General features: G+C 46.7%; 1 protein-coding gene across 3 annotated transcripts in view; it reads left to right on the forward strand.

The window, feature by feature from the left end:
* Window positions 1-14,804, forward strand: part of PLXNA2 (plexin A2) — a 326,357-nt gene that overhangs the window by 247,011 nt on the left and 64,542 nt on the right. For all 3 annotated transcript variants that reach the window (XM_075909971.1, XM_075909972.1, XM_075909970.1), the window contains exons 13-15: window positions 2,189-2,340; window positions 7,269-7,386; window positions 13,133-13,269. In XM_075909971.1, coding sequence (XP_075766086.1) covers window positions 2,189-2,340; window positions 7,269-7,386; window positions 13,133-13,269 — 407 coding nt within the window. The remainder of the gene's footprint in view (window positions 1-2,188; window positions 2,341-7,268; window positions 7,387-13,132; window positions 13,270-14,804) is intronic.

Consider the following 14,804-nt stretch of genomic DNA (forward strand, 5'->3'; position numbering starts at 1 on the left):
ATTGTTTGAAGTGCTTCTCGTTGCCTTACTCACTCATAAAATGTGGTATTAACATTCAGAGCCTGTCCAAAGCAGAACTTAACGAAGTTCTCCATAGCAGCAGCTCACTTCTTTAAGGTTATGATCTTTTCTATGTCTGCTAGAAGATCCACCTGGCATTGATTGGATCCCTAATTCAATTACATGTTTGTTTTCTGAAAAATAAACTGGTGGAGCTGGGGATGAGGGGTTCAGGATGCAGGCTGCCTCGAAGAGAGAACACTACCCTGGTCCTCTCTTACCAGCAGCTTGGAGCCAGGTGAGGAGCACCTCTCCATGGCCTCTGCAGATGCAGCCAGAGGAAGGGTGCATGTCCTCTGGCTGGGGCAGGTCCAGGTTCATCTGCCCGCTATGCCCCCCAGCCAGAGTGAGGAATGCAGCAAACTGTGCACTTTCCCCTCACTTCATACAGCTTCGGCTCCCCACCTCACCCTCCCTAAAGGGTTCCTGGGGGTGGAAGGCTCCAGGCTGGAGCAATCCTGGATGGGGGCGGGTGGAATATACCACCAGCCAGCCCCTTTCACCCGTCTGGTGATTCTGTCTCTTTTCAGCATGGTTTTCTGAGAAGCAATCCTATTCTAGGCACATCCCATTGTCCTGGCACAACCAAACCCTGACCTTGCTTTAAGTTATGATACGAGGAATCTGGATACTGAATTTGGTGGTTCTAGCTCTTACCGTTTAGAAGGAGTTCTTGAACAAACAGAGAGACTCTCAAATAAATAGTAGATAAAAAGGGAGCTGATCCTATCAGTGTAGCCCACATTTCTGCTGCTGATATTGGTTAGGCCTCTGCCTGCTGCCTCACTCCAGTTCCAGCACAGTGGGCTCAGACGCTGGCTCCCCTGATTACAGCAAGAAGACTGAGCATGATACGGAGATGGCAGTGAGAGGTGTGTGCTGGGTTGAGGATGATAACATGAGTCTCAGGACAGAGCCCGGTGGAAATGGTTCAGGTTAGGGATATATGGAATAGTCGACTAGTTGCCTGTCCGATAAGCAAATGCTTATCGGATAGTCAACAGGATAGTCAACTAGTCGCTTCCCTTCCCCTTGCTGCCTCTATCAGATAGAGGTAGAAAAGGAGAGAGCAGAGGGAAGTACTTCAAAGCAACAGTGCCACATGGAGCCTGGGATCAGCTGGGGACTCCCCAGCTGATCATGGGCTCCACACAGCACTGCCCCTTTGAAATGCCGTGGCGTTTCAAAGGGGCAGCGCCACCCTATTGAATAGTCGATGTAAAAATGCATCAATGATTCGATTAGTCAATTACATGCTACTTAACATGCTTAGTTCAGGTTGCAGGGTTTGGTGCTTGCGTGCAGCTTAAATTAATTATATTGCAAAATAAGTGAAGGAGGCACTGGGCTTCTGGGTAAACCATCCAAAGAGTCTCTTAGATCCTGACCTGGTGAAGCCTGAGTGTTTGTGTGAACGAACCACTGTAAACAAGCATCATCTGCAAAGCCCAATGAATCAGAGAGGATCCCTGGGCGATTTCCCCATTTTCTCCTGGTGCTCATGAAAGAATCAGCCTGACTCCCCGCAGCAGGCTGAAGAAATGAAAGACGGTCATTAATGGTACGTGTGTGCCCAGCAAAAGTCACCGGCAGGTCTATGCTGTGGAATCAAGCAGGCCTGATTCTAGGGCAGGACAAGCAAGGTGGTTGCCTTGGGCCCCATGTCTTGAGGGCCGCAGGCTGCCCAGCGTACGCCCTCCTCCCCCCCACCCACTCACTCGTTGCCCTGGCTGGGAGGCACCCAGTCGCATGGTGCAACTGCTGTCAGCGTGCCGCCTTGGGACCCGCAAACTCTTCGGCTGGGCCTGGGATCGTGTCGGGGGCTGCATACGCATTCTGCATTCAGCCGTGCTGACTTTCCTGCACGCAGCTCCCCCTTTCCTGCAGGAGCAGAGTGGCTGCGAAGAAGCCTAGTGGATTAGTTCTTCCCTACAGTGCTGCCTTTGCTGGTGGGAAGCAGTGAGGGGAAGTAGGCAGGAGGACTAGCAGGCTTCTGGACAGTTAGGTACAGCTGCCAGACCTTGGAGATCTCCCCCTCCCAGAGCTGATGTAACGAAAGAGCCAAGCCATGAGCAGGCACAAGGCAGCTGCCAGGAGGAGCTAGTGACGTCTCTTGTTTCCTCTCCAGATCCTGACGGTGTCAGGGCCCCCCGAAGGAGGGACACGAGTGACCATCCACGGCGTGAACCTGGGCCTGGATTTCTCCGAGATTGCCCACAGCGTGCAGGTGGCGGGGGTGCAGTGCACACCCCTGCGGGAGCAGTACATCATCGCAGAGCAGTAAGTGCGCTCGGCCTCGCTCTTAGAGCCTCACAGGTGGGTGGACCGCGGCCCTTCAGGAGGCCCGTTCCTCACACTGTCCACCCATGAGTCAGAGGCATGCTCTGGTCACTGCCTGCCTCTCTCCTCCCTGCTCTGCAGAGCTGCGGCAGAGCTTTCAGGGCCAGATCCTCAGGGGCTGTAAGCCAATGTCGCTCTCCTGACTTCAACGGTGCCACTTTACACCCGCCAGGGGATCCCGTGCTTGGATTTCCTCCCAGGGATTAAACAGCCCTTTTAAAGGTTTATTAAGCATTTTGTTCCCTCCTGCACCACGGCTCCTGCTTCGCTAAGCAACTTTAGTATGAGCACCTTGCTATTTACCCTCAGCCTTTCCACCTCCCTCCCCCCCACACACACACATTTCTCTGGTTGGAATGCATCCCGTGCTGCTGGCTGCCGGTAACCATTTGTTAGGCATGTGAGGGGTGACAGCAGTTTAATCCGAATAGGCCTCCACTGGAGTCAATTCATTTATTTCGCTGAGAAAAACGTCAGCCGAAAATTAGAAAATAGGCACATAACAGAGGACAGGCAAATAAACCTCCCAAAGTGACACATGTCCCCATTGCGGGGGAGGATTTTTTTTTTTTTTTTATTGTCAGAGTTGTGTTTTATTTTAGCCAAGGTGCCAATATGCCTATGAGAGGGGAGGGGAAGGTGCATTCATGCAGGGCAAGATGGAATATGCTAAGCAACTTCTTTTTGAGTAATCTTTACTGCACGGGCAAATGGTCAGGCAGCCAAGTACAGACACAGCACAACATTGCAGGAGAAACCTAACGGCCTGGGAGTGGACCTGCGCCAGGGTCTGTCGCCGCTGGAAGTGGCTGTTCTTGAATGGTGTGAGTGAAAAGACCTTGGTGGGTCTCAGTCTGGCTCCCAAAGCGGAGGCAGCGTGTGTCCCTAAAAGCAGCTGGATTGAATTCACCTCTTTGCTTGGCAGTCCCAGCAAAGCAGCAGTGTCTCTAGCTAAAGCACCTGGGAACTCAATTCCTTGCATGTGGACGAAACACAGCTTTTAGGGTGAGAAGAGGGAGCCACTCAGTGAGCTAGACCTGTCTACAAGGCCAGGGTGCAGGAGAGCTGCTCTGGAGAGCTCTGGCATTCAGCTTGAGTTCCCCTTTGGATTGCCAGGTTCAGCTCCTGAGCCTATTCCCCAGACTCTGCACTCGCCAACACAGGGTGAAGTCAAGGTCCAGGTCAATTCCTGCCACTCAGATCAGTGAGGGGAATGGAATGTGGGTTTTGGTAGCCCCAGGCAGTAGGGAGAAGGGACTTCAAGCTGGGCTGAGCCCATATTTTAAAAAATACTGTCCAAGTGGTTAGAGCAGGAGACAGCAAGATGGGATTTGGGGATTCTGTTCCAAGGTTGTCCATTCATCTGCTGTTTAAGTTTAGGCAAGTCACTTGAATCCCTCTGTACCTCAGTTTACCCATCTCTAAAAAACGATAACATTATCTACTGTTGTTACTGGGGGCAGCTAAGGTTATGTCTAAACTACAGCCTAGCAGCGTGATGCCCCTCTTTGATGGTCACCTACGCTGGTTCTCATTAAGCTAATGCGAGTATAAGTATTAATGACACTGTGGTGGTATGGGAGGCTGCTTTGGAGTCATGGCTGAACCATGCTGAGTATGTATCTGCCAGTTTCAGGTTGGTTTTACTTGGCACAGTGCAGTCATGCCACCTCTAACAGAGCTACTGTGGCTACGCTGCTTTTTTATACTCACGCTAGCTTGAAGAGAGCACAAGTACGTGTATATGAGCAACAAATTCACACACCTAGCTCTTAGCATAGACATCACCGGAGTGCTTTCAGATCACGGATTGAGAGATGCTACAGAAGTGTGAAGTATTAATATTATTATCGGAATGGCTCAAAGCAGGGCGCTAATGCCACTTTAAGACCCCGTTCTCTGCCCATTATGGTCTAAAACTGCCGTATTTCATTCTTGAAATCAGGGATGGGAGATGATAAAATTACCCTCCTTTGATGGTGGGAAACCCTGATTTTATGATGACGATTCCAATTACAGTTCTTCAGCTTTCCAAGTTTGTTAACATCATTAAAACATTTATCCTGGGCAGATAACAGCAAGTGTTCGCATGAGAGCTGCCTTTTATAGTTGAATCTGGATAAAAGGACCCTCTTCAGGGTTCTGTGGGCAGACTGAATTCCGAGACGATAATGACTCGCCATATGTTCCAGCCATGCAATCTATCAGCCGGCAATTAGGTTAATGTTGGTTAAAGGGCCACTTAGCCCAGTAATCAGCACCCTACAGCTCTGCCGAGTGCATCATTTTGTAGGAGGGTACCTGCTGGGATTTTGGCCTGGACTAGGAATCGGAGATCAGATGTAGCCAGCAGCTTGTGCCACCATCCCAAACTCCCAACATCTCTGGCGATGTATGCAACCACATGTCCCCTATTACTTGTTCTGGGATGATGCACAGATGTTTTTGGCCTGCTGACAAATGAAAAGCCCATGTTATTGGCTAATATTTGGTTATTTGATCTTTTCTTGTGTTTGCTGAAATCCTGCACTAGTGTCCCCTCTCCCAGTGCTGGACTGAGCCATAGTTGCGCCCCAGGCAGCAGGTGCGAGGTGCATGTGCAGCCCCACCCCCGGGCGCGCAGCACCCCTTACCACTTCAATCAGGCGCCCCCCATCGGTTGGTGCCCCAGGCAGCTGCCCGGTTAGCCCGCCCTCTCCTCCTGTGTGGAATAAAACCTGGGTCCCACCACTCTTCCTTTACAGCTTCTGCCATTAGTTCCTGGTTTTTGGCTGCCCATTTGGTGGAGGGAACAGAGCTGATCTCCCCTCTCTGAAAACTGTGGCAACCACATTGCCCCGCCTTGTCTAAACAACACTTGCTCAGCCCATTGACTGCCAGTGCCCAAAACAGCTGCTCTCTTTTTTCTTGCTGCTCCTGCCTTTGCGGAGCAACAGCAGCCAAACGATGCTCCAGGGAGAAAAGTCTGCCTAGTTGAAAGGAGAAGAGAGAGCAAAGCTTGGAAAATTTAGGCACAAGACGGAGACACTTGAACCTCTGTTCTCCAAAGGCAGCGTCTCTACAGGAAACCCATTTTGATGTGTAGTGATAGCAGCTTTCACATTAAGGCTCTTTGCTAGCATGTTTGTGTTTTGTTACGCCTCCTAGCATTGCTGAGTGTTTTGTCTGCAGGTTTCTTTTCCTGTTGCTTTTTTAAAATCCTTTTTATTTGCTAGTGAGTTTAGCATGGGTGAGAGCCGCTCAAACAATAGCTCCAGAGACTGAAGACTTCTGTTTATCTAAGCACAAGTACAAGCTTTCCTCACTCTCTCCCAGCCAATGTATCCTCAGTCTTGCTCTGGGAGGGACTTCAGTATCTATGAACCATCTGCCTGTGGCCTTTCCCATTGGGACTGACCACCAGGGACCAGCCAGTTCTCTGCAGCAGGGTTTTCTATTATAAGTGTGTGTGTACAGGTTGAACCTCTCTAATCCAGCACCTTTGGGACCTAACCAGTTCCAAACCAGATCATTTTCCAGACCATGGGAGGTCAGTATAGTCTAGTCACATTACCAACACTTCCACTGCTTGCTGGGCTATTAGAAGACATTTAGGGGTAAAATAGAGCTAAATCACAGCACAGAACACTGGGAGCCAGGACTGGTGGCTGTAAACACACTTTATGGGACCATGGGAAACTTGACCACACCCAGGATCAGTGGACATCTGGATAACTAAAATCATGCCAGACCATGGATGTTGCGAGACCACAGAGTGCCAGACTAGAGAGATTCAACCTGTATTAATATCTATCTAGCTATCTATCATATCCCATTCCATGTATCCAACCACTTAATCTACAGGGCCTTCACTACCAGGATATCTGAGTGCCTAGTCTGCTTTTCACAGTTGATCCTCTTTGTTCACCTTTCTTGCTCCTCTCCGTGTGGACAGTGAGACTCAGCTGTTCACTTTTAGTCTGTCTGGTTAGCAGGCTTTAGCAAACTGCTCTGGTGTATGGTGTTTCCAGCACTACATTGGGAATGTCTCCTGGCAAAATCTCTTTTGAGGCATTGCTAAGGATCCACACCGGCTGAGGTCACTTCAAAAACTTGGGTTCACTGCCTCTCTATTGAATAGCGTGTTGTGACAAATGATGATTTGGTTCTTGTTTTGAGTAGATGTTAACTATTACTGCTGCTGCCCTGGTGAGCATAGGACCCATGGAGATATGTGTCATGCAACCATGATCAAGCTGTTCCTTTATTTTTTTTCCTGCTTCTCGCCCCACCCACCATCCTGAGCTGCCATCCGGATCCATTATGTTTCTGTTGAGTATCTTACATTCACATTCAAAACATCATAATATTTTACACCTTCCCTTCCTGAGAGCACACGTCTGGGTACCCATCAGGACTAGATGAAGTATACTTTGCACAATTCAGTTCCACTAACCTGCTTTCCTCTGTATTGGGAGTATTCTCTAGAAGTCAAACTTGCCTTCTACGCCAAGGCCTGTATCATTTGTCTGTCATCCGTTAACGGGCCTCTCCATTTCTTATTAAACAGGAGCCTACAATGTGCGTTGTTCCATTAATGAACTCATCCATTACTCTGCGGACTTCACAGTCACTTTGCTTCAGGCTAATAAATTTGCCATTAGAGCTCTGCATTGCTCTGGAGTTTACAGCTTGTAATAATTATGTCTAATTTTGAGGGTTTTTTTCTAAAATTACTACATGGGGGGAGAAATAGACTCAGTAATTAGCACCTTCCAAAGGGGCGAGCAGCAGGCATCAAAATAAAAGGGAGAAAAGGAATCGTCAAGCTGACTAAGTTGCTGCTGCGTCTCCCGACTATGGTCTCATTGTGGGCTTTATATTTTCAGGATTGTGTGTGAGATGGGGCAGGCACTCCCAGGGATCAGCTCGGGGCCAGTGCTCCTCTGCATTGGAGAGTGCAAACCTGAGTTCATGGCCAAGTCCTCCCAACAGTACACGTTTGTGGTGAGTATCTGGGCAAAACCAATGCGGGGGAGATGGGAAAGCTAAAGCATCTGCTCTGATTTTGGCCCGATGCATGCACTAGGACAGGGCTACTCAACAGTGCCCACAGTGCACTTTGGGTTTACATGGGGCTCAACACACGGCCCATGGGGTGGAGCCAAAACAAAAAAGGAGTCAATATAATGGTCTTCTGCTACTATGCATTTTAGTAATTAAATTCCTGGACAGTCACTGCTCATTAAAAGTGTTGTCATATGGGTGGAAATGGGGTAAATATTGCATTTTATTAATACCAGCAGAACTGATTTAAATGGAGCCTGCGTGTTGTGTAGTCTTGCTTTAATCTTAGTATCCATGCCTGTCATGTGCAAGACACTATTTGCATATATTTGCATATATATTTGCATGTATATGCAACCACAATTAAGTTGCAGCCCTCCTCATGTGCTGTGAGTATCATTGTGGCCCCCAGGGCTTCAAAAGTTGAGTAGCCCTGCACTAGAACATGCCTTCAGTGGACTAGTGATGGGGAGGGGAGTTGATGGAAAGCCATGAAGTCCCGAATTCTAACTATGACTCTTCCCTGTCACATTGTACAAGCTGTTAAACTCCTAATCAAGCAGTCTCATGTTTCAGACATGCTCCCATGCCTTCCACTAGCCTTCAACCTGAATGTAGACTTAGGTGACTAAATGTATGCCCCCAGACCTCTGTTTTATTTTCCAAGTTATGTTAAATGGTGATTCTCTTTCCCTGCTGCACAGAATGGTTAAGCCCAGTTAGGTCCTGTTTGTAAAGTACCTTCAGATGCACCATGTTAAGGTGTGCTCAGCCTGTAGCTAGTCGCTCTCCTGCCATGGAATGGCTGTCATATTGCTCACAACAGTCCTCTTGTGAGGGAAGGGAAGAATAATGAAGACACTTTACTTTTGGACGTACTTACTGGGATAAATCTATTGTGCTGCTTTTTGCTGCTCTCTATTGTATCAAACTAAGATACTGAAGGCTTGGTGAAGCCACTTTTTATTATTCACATGCAAATACTCTGTATATCTGACTTCCTGTCTATCTCTACCTTTTAAATGTCTCCTGCAGCCTATTTGAGGAAGGGAGTACTTTTGCATTCCAGTACTTCCCCTAAGGTTGCTAATTCAGTGTCAATTCCATCCATATACTTAATCAAGAACTACTTTTTGGGATAGTGGATTTCTGCTGGTTGAGTGATCATTGCCTCTCTCCTTTATTTAATTAGCAGCCTTTTGATTCATAAACTTGCAAGACGCAGCTGGGGTTTTTCGTATCTCCATTTTTGCCTTCGCAGGGCACTTTATCCAACCACATTGATTTTATGCTGAGTGGAATCTGTTCGTGCAGCGAAATGCTAGCACTTACCAATTGGCCATAATTTGTAATCTAATTGATAGATAAATGAGGCCAGACCCTGCCATCTCTTAGTGTTATGAGCGTCACCTTGCCCTGGGATTTTATTTATTCAATGACGTTGCAGTGGTGTAAAATAATTATATGTCACCAGCCTGCTGCAGGAGAGAGTTTGAACGTCAGCGTAACCAGAGAAGACAATGAGGAGAAGGGCTGTCTGCTACAGTCCTGTAGCACCTATTACTTGAGGGACTCAAAACATCTTACAAATGTTAATTAAAACTCATAATTCCATTTTTACCAACTTTAAAGACACAAGAGGCTTCTTTAAGGATTGTCTCCGGGGTTAGCCGTGTTGGTCTGTAACTTTACAAAAACAACCAGTAGTCCTGTAGCACCTTAGAGGCTAACATATATAGTATCATGAGCTTTCGTGGGTGCAACCCACTTCCTCAGATGAGAGTGGAGAAATAAAAATAAAAGCAGAGTTTCATGCTATCAAAAGAAGCTAATTTTAAATCCTCTATTTTATGGGCTGAGAAACTTGAATTCAAGTCTCCAGCAAAATGTTTCACCATGTGTTAAAAATCAAAGCTCATGCATAAGCCTGTTACTGAATAAAGACGGGCTTTGAATACATTGTCCATGATGAGGTATGATTGCGTTTTGTGATGCTGCTAATGAAGGGGGCCAAGCCGACCGCTCTGCTCAGCTAAGCATACTGTAATGTTTATGCACAGGACACTTGTAACATACGATGCACCAACACAACCCTACCCAACACTGTGGCTCACCCCTGGGGCAAAAGTTGTAATGCTGAGAAGTTCAGTCTCCGCTACCCACTGAATCCTGGGCTTCTCTCCTGTGACTGCTAGAGGTCTCACTTACTACCCAGTGTGGCAGGAGTTGCTGTGATGGGGACACCAGACCACAGTCCACTATCAATCACCAAAGAGTAATAGCGTTGCACATTAGGGATCTTGGCTGGATGATTTGGCAGCCTTCAAATGAAAAGCTCTGTGTCCCTTTCTCCATGCCTATGCAGATCCCACTCCTAGGCAATTGGTCTCTTATTGGTCTTTCTTAGACTGCCAGTTCTTAACGGTCCAACAGGGGTAGCCGTGTTAGTCTCAAACTTTACAGATGAGTCGTTCTGTGCCACATTTGAGACTAAACAAAATACATAGAATCATGAGCTTTCGCAGGTAAAACCCACTTCATCAGATGAGTTGGAGTGGAAATAACATTAACCAAGATATATGTATAACAGCAGAAGTACCTGTTAATTGTAGGACCTGTGTTAATGGGGCTAATTGAGTGAGCTGGATGTGTCCCATTCATAGCTTTTAATGTGAAAATGCAGATGTTAAAGGCAGGAGAAATTGGCTTTGTAGTGCACCAACCAGTCAATGTCTTTATTCAAGCCCAGGGTGTCCATGTCACATCTGTAGGTGAATTCCAGTTCTTCAGTCTCTCTTTCTCATTGGTTAGTGAAATTCCTTTGTAGAAGAATGGCTACTTCTTAAAGGAAAATTATATAGCCACACAGAAGGAACTCGTGAGTTATGTTTAAATAATAACCAGAGCCCAGCTGAAAGTAACTGCAAGGATTAATCTTGGAGTAATACCTTGCAGCAACCTGTTAAACAAATGCTGAGCAATATTGCTCTTTGCATTGTTGTCCCTTGTTTTCAGCACTTCATTTACTATCATTTTCCCCCTCAGCCATCAAAACCTGAGTGTACATAGTTTCCTTTGATGTTTGGCTTTTAATCCCATCCCACAGCACAGCTACAAATTCCATTAAATGCAGTAATAAAATTGTTTGGTATCTTTAAAGCAGAGTTATTTTCTGACCATGAGAGTGTTCATGCCTTAGTGAGCTCATCCGAAGTCTGATAATCCTGCAGGATCTACGCTATCACCTTAGTGGTGCCCATTTTATCTGGAAAGGTGGAGCCTATCTGTTAATCTCCCATAATGTACACTGAATCATACAAGCTAGAAATGTGAAAATCTTATTTACTTGCCTCTTGTGAGATCTGGCATTTTGGCCAAAAGGAGGTTATTGGATTTATTTTTTTAACATTCCTACCACTTGCCCTTCCCTTTTTCATGTGTTTAGGAGAATGACATTTTGGGGGCAGAGCCAGACTGTTCAGGGTGGTACCTCTTAGAAACTTCTTGAATTTTATCAGATGCCTTGTACTCTGTCCTGTAATACTTGAACAAGGCAACACTCTATACAATTTAAAGGTGACAAATTTAAAACTAATGAAGGAATTTTTTTTAACATAATGCAGTAATCTCGTGCAACTCATTGCCACTATGCACTGATGTCAGGTGCATAGCAGGATTCATAAAGGGTTTAGATACATAAAAAAGTGACCACAAAGACAGAATATAAAGCACACACTGAATAAGTAATTTCCCATGGAGTTGAATAGCTAAAGTGCACACACTCAGGAGTTCTTAAATTTAAGCTTTATTAATCAAGAGAATTTTAAAGATAAAAACAGAGAAATTGAGGAAAGTAATCTAAATACGGTTTAGCGCTTAAAAAGCTTAACAGAATGAATCCAACACAGAGTGCTTACTTTATCTAGTAGTAATCATTCCCCAATTGCAATAATTGAAATTCTCATCAGCCAGTGACAAATTAATTCTACTATTAATGTATTGTTCTAGGAAGTTGATCTTGGCATGGATCAGCAGGGAACTGTGGATCTATACAGGTCCGTATCAATTTGCCATTCAAACATTAGCTCGGTTAAAACAAAAAACAGGACTATGTAGCACTTTAAAGACTAACAAGAGGGTTTCATGGGCCAGACCCACTTCATCAGATCAGTTAGCTCAGTTAGGTTCTGGAGCTGTCCATGGGAATTTAACTGAAAGCCACTCTGAAGTTGGAAATGTATACAATTGCTTAATTGCTCGCATGTCTATTTGGTCCTGAATCACTGCTTTTTTGATGTATCTGAGGTTCAGACTTAAAATTCACTGATAAGCATTGTTTTTAATATTCAAATCTGTATTGGTGTTGTCATTAGATAAGATAAAAATTGAGTGAGAGAGAGAAGCCAGCCACAAACTGCTTAATCATAGAATGATAGGGCTGGAAAAGATCTCAGGATGTCATCAAGTCCAGCCCTCTGGCCAAAGCAGGACCAACCCCAATTAAATCAAGCCAGCCATGGCTTTGTCAAGCTGAGACTTAAAAACCTCTAGGGATGGAGATTCCACCCTCTCCCTATGGAACCCATTCCAGTGCTTCCCCACCCTCCTAGGGAAATAGTTTTCCATAATATCCAGCCTAGATCTCCCCCACTGTAACTTGAGACCATTGATCCTTATTCTGCATCCGTCACTACTGAGAACAGCCTCTTTCCATCCTCTTTGGAACCCCCCTTCAGCGAGTTAAAGGGTGCGATCAAATCCCCCCTCACTCTTCTCTTCTGCAAACTAAAGAAGCCCAAATCCCTCAGCCTCTCCTCATAGGTCATGTGCACCAGGCCCCTAATCATCTTCATTGCCCCGCTCTCAACAGGTTATTCCATATTGGTCCATTCTGAGGTGCCTTGTGCTTCCCAGAACCATCTGCTGCCAACCATTGTCAGAATACTGACTCAGATGGTCTAATCCATTCTGGTGGTTCTTTCGGTACTTCTAAGCATAAGCATTAGTAAACCAATTTGGTTATATCCTCTGATTGAAAACAAATAGGCACCTGCTTTCTGCAGATTGTCTTAAAAGGAATAAATAGCCATCACTGATGCAAGCCAGTATAAAAACTGGCATTGTTACAATAAAAACCACTGGCATGATGTCAAAGGAATATAAGACTTTCAGTTCCCTGGGATGCCCTAACAATTCCTTCCATTATCCAACCCTCCACCCAATATTGTTGTTGGTTTGTGTGTATTATGGGCAACGCTGATAGTGCTGAAAAATAGTTAAGGTTACCCAACACTTCCCATTCTAAGACTTGAAAAAATTGGCAAAAAAATAGACTTGAAATTTGGCAAAAAGGTTGTCTTGTGAGGGGGGTTGCCTTTTGCTGGTTTTCTGTGAGGAAAGATACCCATATGTAGCTGAGTGATAAGCCTTTGGGGGGGGGAATCTTGTTTGGATGCGATCAGTTGAGACTTGTTAGGATGTAGCAGCAGAATTGGGTTGCAGATGCTGAGGTGAGTTTTACTCCCAGCAGCTCAGGGTACCAGATCTCGGAAGTGAGAATGGAGGAGGCTCTCTCTGCTGTGTCTCCGTGTTCCCTCAGACACAAGCTGATCCTGACTTGATCCCAGGAAACTCTGGCTCCTAGTAGACAAAATCAATGACCTTCTTCTTTCCTTTCCTTCTCAAGAATCCAGCTGTGATCTCCCTGAGCCCCAGCCGCGGCCCGGAGTCAGGAGGGACCATGGTGACCATCAGTGGCCACTACCTGGGTGCCGGCAGCAGTGTGTCTGTGTTCCTGGGAAACCAGACCTGCGAATTCTATGGGTAAGAAGGAGCAGAGCGTGTGTGTGATGTGATCCCTTCCACCACCCCAGTGCAACTTCTCAACCGTTTCAGCTGCAAACTCCTTTCTTCTCATTAATCCCATTATGTCATCTGATCCAGGAGAGTGACTGAATCTGCGATGGCAGCGAATTGCTTCTATGTATGTTCTTTTTATCCCCCGACATGATTTGCATATTAAAATGATGTCCCAAAAATCCCAAACCAACCTCACAGCAATTGGTAAATCCCTTTGAATAGTCCTCAAGCCAGTCTCTCCTGAGGTAGTCCTGGGCAAACATACCACACGTTCCATACTACAACAGCAGGCTTGTGCATCCATGACAGCCTAGCATACATGCATATCTGTGCACTTGAGAGGGAGAGGCACTCCATATCTCTTGGACAGCACAGGTAGGACTTTCAGAAGCACCCAACGTTAGCCTGAACAAACACACTAGGAGTAGGGACAGTCCAACACAGATGCTTGTGAACATTCCACCCAGGGTGTGTAAGTTTGCAGGGGATGGGAAGGGAGGGAAGAAGACTCTGTTCTTTCAGGAGCACGCACTGTCTGGGGTGATGAAATCAGGTCCGCTGACCCCATGGGCTCCTGCTGAAGGAGCTCATCCACTCCTCCAGGTCTGTGGAGTAGTGTCCCTTCTGCATGCAGTGAGGAGAGTTTTATGCGGTAATCCTCCATGCACCAGACAACTCATGTCTAGTCCCGGTTCCAGCCCATTGCCCCTTCAGGGGCAGTGAATGGGCGAATCAGGGATACATCATATTATGAAATGCTGAGGAACACAAGAGCAAGGGACTGTGTCTGACTCTGCCCCCGTGCTCCCTGAGGCTGCCAGCTACTAACATTACAATTTATGTATCACCCGTTCCTCTCAGGGGGGTCACAGACTTGCCAGACCACTGGAGAAGATGCCGGGGAGCCTGGCTCCACACCCCCAGAAGGCGCGGGACCTCAGGCAGAAGGGACAGCCCTCAGCACTGCCGATGCCCCCTTCTCCCCCACCCCTGCCCACAGCCCCCAGAACCTCTGGCGCATGCTGCGCATCTGGCTGCCACCACTCCTGCAGTAGCAGCAGCAGCGCAGAAGGGAGCCACAGGCCCTTTTGAGTCGCCAGGCTCTGGGGCAACTGCCCCTGTGCTTCCTCCCCACTCCCAGGTCAGCAGGCCCTGATTCCTCTTCTGCTCAAGCACAGGGCCAGACTGCATCCTGCATTTGAAATCAGAGGAGCTGGCATGTGTGCATTCAAGGGCAGAATTAATCCCTTCAATATATGATTATTTTCAGGCCACCTGCAGATACTGACCTGTAAAATCCTGCCCTCACTTTAAATTGTCTGCATGTTCTAATTACAGCAGACGAGCGGCAACTTACACGCAGCAAGCAGCAATGTATGAATTACACCATCTTGCCTTGCCGTGGCACACCGTGGCCTGTATTGTCCTTGGCCTGCTTTGTGGCAACGAAGTTGAATGGTAGGAGAGGTGCGGGAAAGCCTGATTAGATGAAGCAGTTT

This window comes from Pelodiscus sinensis, chromosome 27 (assembly GCF_049634645.1).
Source record: "Pelodiscus sinensis isolate JC-2024 chromosome 27, ASM4963464v1, whole genome shotgun sequence".
NCBI lineage: Eukaryota > Metazoa > Chordata > Testudines > Trionychidae > Pelodiscus > Pelodiscus sinensis.